Source organism: Gymnoscopelus microlampas, assembly GCF_963454915.1.
Source record: "Gymnoscopelus microlampas genome assembly, chromosome: 10".
Classification (NCBI taxonomy): domain Eukaryota; kingdom Metazoa; phylum Chordata; class Actinopteri; order Myctophiformes; family Myctophidae; genus Gymnoscopelus; species Gymnoscopelus microlampas.
Window position 1 is genome coordinate 13,480,544 of NC_139947.1, and position 6,258 is coordinate 13,486,801.

At 41.8% G+C, this 6,258-nt stretch overlaps 1 protein-coding gene across 1 annotated transcript in view; it reads right to left on the reverse strand.

Annotated features, from left to right (window-relative positions):
* Positions 1 to 1,195: 1,195 nt before the first annotated feature.
* LOC311053244 (uncharacterized protein) overlaps positions 1,196 to 6,258 on the reverse strand; it is a gene marked incomplete at its 5' end in the record, with an annotated part of 7,192 nt that continues 2,129 nt past the window's right edge. The window contains 2 exons of the mRNA XM_084068702.1: positions 1,196 to 3,407; positions 5,289 to 5,432. Of these exons, the coding sequence (XP_083924828.1) occupies positions 3,109 to 3,407; positions 5,289 to 5,432 (443 nt within the window). The 3' untranslated portion in view covers positions 1,196 to 3,108. The remainder of the gene's footprint in view (positions 3,408 to 5,288; positions 5,433 to 6,258) is intronic.

A 6,258-nucleotide genomic window follows, 5' to 3' on the forward strand; every position in this document is an offset into this window, starting at 1 on the left:
ATTTGAATTCAAGTCACTTTAGCTCTGCTCTCTTTAATAGTCATTAAAACGAGAGAGGGAGTTTCCTTATTGTTGAATTCTATGTTTGTTTTCTCAACACTTCATCCCTCCTGTGCAATTTGGTGTTTCAGTATCTCAGATATGTAAATGAAATATCAATCATAAAAACAAATCTTTGTTGACACGATACTCAAGCAAGTCAGCCACTGTCTTTCAGAGAAAAGCGACCACAGATAGTGTACATTCTGAACGTGTTACACTTAGACGTGCATCAAATAAAGGCGGCAAACCTGTTCTTCTAGTCAATGTGTTATGATAGTGTGGGAATATGCTGATGATGGATTAGATTGACGCTTGGCACAATGTCGTGACTGCGTGATGGAAAGGCTTGTCAGGATGAAAGCTCCTCCCAGTTTAATTACCCCCCAAATTGTCTGCTCAGCTCCAGACGTGTTCAGGCACATGGATCCAAGTGCCAATGAAGCTTTGAGACGGTTGATAACCCTTAATTCTTACATATTGCATTTTGATACATTTATTGAATATCTATAAATTACATATTGCCATGTCACTCACTCACTCACTTACTCTTATACTGCTGCTTCAGTATCCGGTTCAGCTTTTCAAAAAAAGTCAGTAAATCAGTAAATATGACCCTAGATCTGTACTTGGAGGCATTGAAAACACTGGTCGCGTCTTTCCAGTCTAGTTTTAGGCTTTTATTTGTGTATGGTACAGGAAGTTGCCTCAAACAAGGTTGTTTATTACGCTAAATACGTTTTTTTTTTAATTACATATTTACACCTGTGATTTATATTTTTTTGGCTGTGTACGATAGTTTTCTTTCAAATATGATCATTTTAAGCCTCCCAGCCACACACACACACACACACAGACACACACACACACACACACACACACACACACACACACACACACACACACACACACACACACACACACACACACACACACACACACACACACACACACAAAACAGGGTTCCATTGAATGTGTGTCATTTATTAACTGTCTATGCTCAACACTTGTAAAAGTGAGGCAATTTAATTTTAAGCACTGTTCAATTTCTTATATTTTTCCAACTTTTTGTTCAACCGTATCTCCATGTCTCTAATACATGGTGTTAAGTCCATCACTTTGTATCATCAATGCAGGAATTCGGAAGCACCACAGGATTGTCAGCGCCAACAAAAAAGAAAACAAGCAAACAAGCCTATTGCCATTCTCCCCTCTGTCACTAGATACAATGACCTCAAGAACTACTGGAGAACCAAGCCTTCACAGTTCATTTTAGGTATCAAACAGCAAAGCACAATGTTGAGAATGGGACTGGGAAATATTGTGTCCTCAGCTGGTAGTGCACATAATCAAAAAATGTTTTGCATCAATCGACACAGTTAACTAAACATCCACAAATCTCACATTTTCTTGTACGACTTGCATTGCGCAAACATGGCCCATCTTTCAGACACTGTCAGTTGTAGCCTGCGATGGCGCGGATCAGCTCGCAGAAGGCCGCCCTCGACTCCTGTCACAAGGAACGGCCCAAGGTGCTTACAGTGAAACGGGTTTGCCACGTTCATGCTGTCATGTGGAAATGACTCCTGAGAGATCATTAAGATGGATGATATGATATCCTACAGTGTGTGGTCACCTGAAACGCTCTTCTCAAAGCAGCACCACGCTCAACAACATAAATGCTTGTACTTCTATGAGCCTCATACCCGATAACTTAAAATAGATATAAGCTATTATGAGTTATCAAAAACACAGAGACACACATTTGAACATTTACAGTACATATACCCACAAAGTGAAAAAGGAAATCTGTTGTAGTTTAAGTGTACGGCTGTAGTCTATACGCCAACAACTTCATGTGCTAAGTTTTCACCAAGTCATAAATATCTATAATGGTCATGTGAAGTGACAAGGAGAGATAAGATATGCTGATTATGCTCCAACAACATTTTTTCTTTCCGCTTTTCCTATCTGCAGAGGTTAAATAAACACTGGCAATGCTGGTTGCACAATAATTCACTGCTGCAAACACCTCAGATCTGCATGACACGATAGCAGCACATTATGAACAACATGCATGCAACGTGAAAGCAACATTTAACAAATTCATGCTCATGTTAGTGAATTTAACGATCGCATTGGACATGACAATACATTTATCGTGTCATGAGGTATTGGGGCCATAATGGTCTTTACTGTCACAAAAAAACACCATACAGGCAGGCTTTTGAGACGCTGTATGTTTACAGTACTAAGTACCATGCATGTTCATGTCGTCAGTTCACTTCAAGGGGGGAAAGTTGTGAAGATCAATCTCTGCCACAAAGACTTGACATTCTGGTCTGTATCCACAAAAACACACGTATAACTTAAGTACTTAATACTTAAAAGACAGACGGCATTATCCCATCTTGAAGCTATTCATCCTCACAGGGAGGGACAGAGGGTGGTGCTAGGGTGTGTCACTATGACATGCTGCCAGCCACAATTCATATGATAGGAATGCCAGCTACTCTATAGATCTGTTTACACCTACACATTGGCCGCCTGACTCCTGCGTTCAAAAGATGCTGTGGGTGGGGCTAAGACCCATCACTTAACCCGAGGCTATAACAGAAACCAAAGTAGAACATCCAGTCACTCCAGCCACTGCATGTAGGCACATGTGAGCGAGTTCATTCGTTTATTATCCAGTTATAATTGCGAGCTCAAAAGTGAAAAAAGTTTGTTAAGCAGACAACAAAAGGCTACAGTTCAGGTAAGTCCCACAGGTCCAGACAGTGCTATCGTAAGTTATCGGTCGATGTTTAGGTAAAACAAACACAACAAATTTGACTGAGGCATCGAGAAAACAGCAAACCACATTATGAGTCGTCCATGCTAGGGTTTCCACTGATGGGAGAGGAATGTAAATGAAGAGAGAGAGAGAGGTAGAGAGAGAGAGAGAGAGAGAGAGAGAGAGAGAGAGAGCAAGAGAGAGGTAGAGAGAGATAGAGAGAGAGCGAGAGCGAGAGAGAGAAAGAATTGATTTATTTTCCTACAATATCCCACTCTTTTAAAGTACAGTCTTTATTTAGAGGACGCTGCTTTGCATTTCTCCTCGTCCTCTTCCTCCGTCTCTTCGTCCCCAGCTAGAGGAAGTGATGTCAGCAGCGTGTCAACGTGTACTTCCTCGTCATCTGACTGTATGACAGGGGTGCGGGCTCCGCCGCCGCTGGTGACGCTGGAGGCAGACGAGGAGGTGGAGGACATGCGAGACTTTGACCCTTGCTGTTGACCCTCCTCGTGTTGCTTGTTCAGGGTCGCACATTCCCTGTAGACGACCTCAGCATCCTCATCGTCCTCTTCCTCATCCTCGTCTTCGACGTCTGCAAAGACAGAGAAGTGCAAACAGATAAGAAACAGATATGAGCCGAGCTTAGTTTCAGTTCAGCGCTGTCATTTATGAGGTTACTTGCCGGATGGCAACCGCAAGGTTCACAGTTCGATCCCGGGCTCCCCCAGAGCTAGTGTCAAAGTATCCTTGAGCAAGACGTTGAACCCGTAATTGCTTGGCAGGTTGGTGCCTTGCATGGTTTCTTCTGCCATCGGTGTATGAATGTTTGTGTGAATGGGTGAATGTAATGCACAATCTATATAAAGCGCTTTGGATAAAGGCGCTAAATGCACCATTTACCATTTATTTACTGTTAGTGGTGCACATACTGTGGGTCAGGACTGGGGACCCAAACTTGGGTTTCAGGAAATATATCATCTAATGACTTGTGGAATTGTAACTTGGAATGTGTAGCAGTTCCTTTGCCACACGCCACCTCAGAGGCTTTACTACCCCTGACACAGTCACACACAGGTACAACAGGTGTGTAGTCACGCCTAGCTCAGAGGCTAATTATAGTTTGACTCAGGTAGGTGTGTCAGCCATCACCCACCCTACAGAGTGGCAATGCAATTATATGAGACAAGTAAAATAACCACACTTTACTAAAATACTTTGTTTCATGTTCACACCACAATGGAAATAAGCTCACACGTGTTTTGTGTTGTAACCTTTTAAAAGATTATGTACAAATATATGTTCATGTTTATGCATTTTTATCATTACAAAAAATGTCAACTGGACTGAGTAATTTCTATGTTTTTAAACAGAATTTACTAATAAATAAATCTTATTTACTGATAAGTGTTACATGAATTTATGTACTTTTAAGAGTAGGCTTTACAAAAACATGCCTGAAGGCCTTGTTCTGGTCCAAACATTATTATTTTACAAGCTTATTTGTCATGATGAACTGTGTTCACTATTATCACATGTGTTCTGTGCGCACAAATGGTTTATCCCTTTCTTTAGCTTTTTAATTATTTAACAGTATGGCTGTTGTCAGCAGTTGAACAACTAATTGTCAATTAATTCTGAATAAATACTACAGGGTTGCGTCGCCGCAAACTTGGTTCGATATTTATGGATCATTGCTGAACACGTTTGTACACAACAGCATCATTGATGACAGTCAGCGCTGAGGCGTAGTCCTAAGCCTGTCGAGGGTTAATGGAGGGCAAGTGAAATCTTTGGAAAATCCACTGATGTATGGCCAAAACCATCTTTGAGCCACCATCTTCTCATGAATCTTCTGCAGGTATCCCTGTTAACAATGAGTCATAATGGCATTCACACCCTACAAATGACAGAGTAAATAAGAGGATGACATGCATATACAGAGCAAATTGCTCGTTTCTTTTAATCAAACAGAAAAAACTTTACTTTTATTCCAGAGTCAACTCTCCTGTCTGGCACGGTGCCATGTCATTTCAGATGGGATCATGTGGACCAGTGCAAAGCTTACAAACTGTCAATAACAGGTTGACATAATGGGAGAAGCAAGATCTCGGCTAATAGGCCTACAGCTTTTCTATTCATTACCTACTGAAGAGCAGACTAGGGAGACGGCACAACAGGTACAGTAATGGAGAACGTTCACATGCATTTAAAAGATTACAGGAACAGATCTTACAGTTTGATTTGTGATGCATTTTCATAAAAAAAAACAATATATTAATTTAATATTATTCATCAAACTTTTTTTTTTTACATTGTGTGATATGTTGGATCTACTGGATCTATAGTTTCGACCAGATGAAACGCGTGGAATTATTTGCAGCCTGAAATGTTGAATGAAAAATGAATGGTAGTTAAAAACGTAGCGTTCAAGCTCAATGGAAGCACGTGACTTTCAGAGAACGCTAGTATCTACCTGGAAGTGGGGAGGCCACGTCTTCGTCATCAACTCCAGAGTTGAGGAAGACGTCCAGGGCCTCCTGGTCAGTGAGGTCCATCAGGTCCATCTGCTCCAGGATGTCCACGTTCACCTCCATGGATGAGATGCTACCGATTGGCGCTGTGTGGACATTTCAACACAGAATAAAACATGAATGGATGCCGTGTAACACCACTAACCCCACTTATTGAAATTATGTTGCAGTCAGTTGAATTTGCTATAGTGAATGTTGTCAGTTTTTCCCCTAAATAATCGCCCGCCTCTCATTGAAAATGAATTACATAGGATGGCCGCTTGCCGTGTGAAAGGACCTTTAGAGGGCTAAAATACGGCAGTGGGTGAAGTGAACCAGGAGCGCTTTGTGTTTACAATGCACACTAAGCGAACTACGTACAGAGAGCACCTCCCGAGCTGGTCTGAGTACGGTTGCCTTTAGTTCTTTTTGTAGTGTTCACATATGTGCTTTCTGGTCAACTTCAGCTCTGATGAGGCCCAGTGCTCTTTCTGTTCACTATATAGTGGGTTGGCAGCAGGCGATCTGCCTACTCTGAGCCTACACTTCAGAGGAGTCTGAGAGGTTGTTTGAAGTGTTCATATACGGTATGTGCACAGAAAAGTTCTGAGTCATGATCTCACTCCACTTCAGGGGCTGAAAGAGTCCAATTGTGAAGACGCTGAGGGTGAAAGGTCAAGTGTTGTGTAGCCCCCTTATTGACATGTTCTAGCTCTAGAATGGCCTAGACTCTGGTCACTAGACCATTCAAGACTTTCACTATAGTGAAAGTGTGCAATGCATGTGTATGCACACTTGTATATGGGTGCTGCCTGTATCTGGGCGTGTGTTTGTAAGTTGGATGTAAATGTGTGTGTAAATTGATGCCGCCCTCATTGGGCGGAAACAATTTTCTCTTGGGTTCAAATTTCAATCCAAGGAGGTATTCTGAAA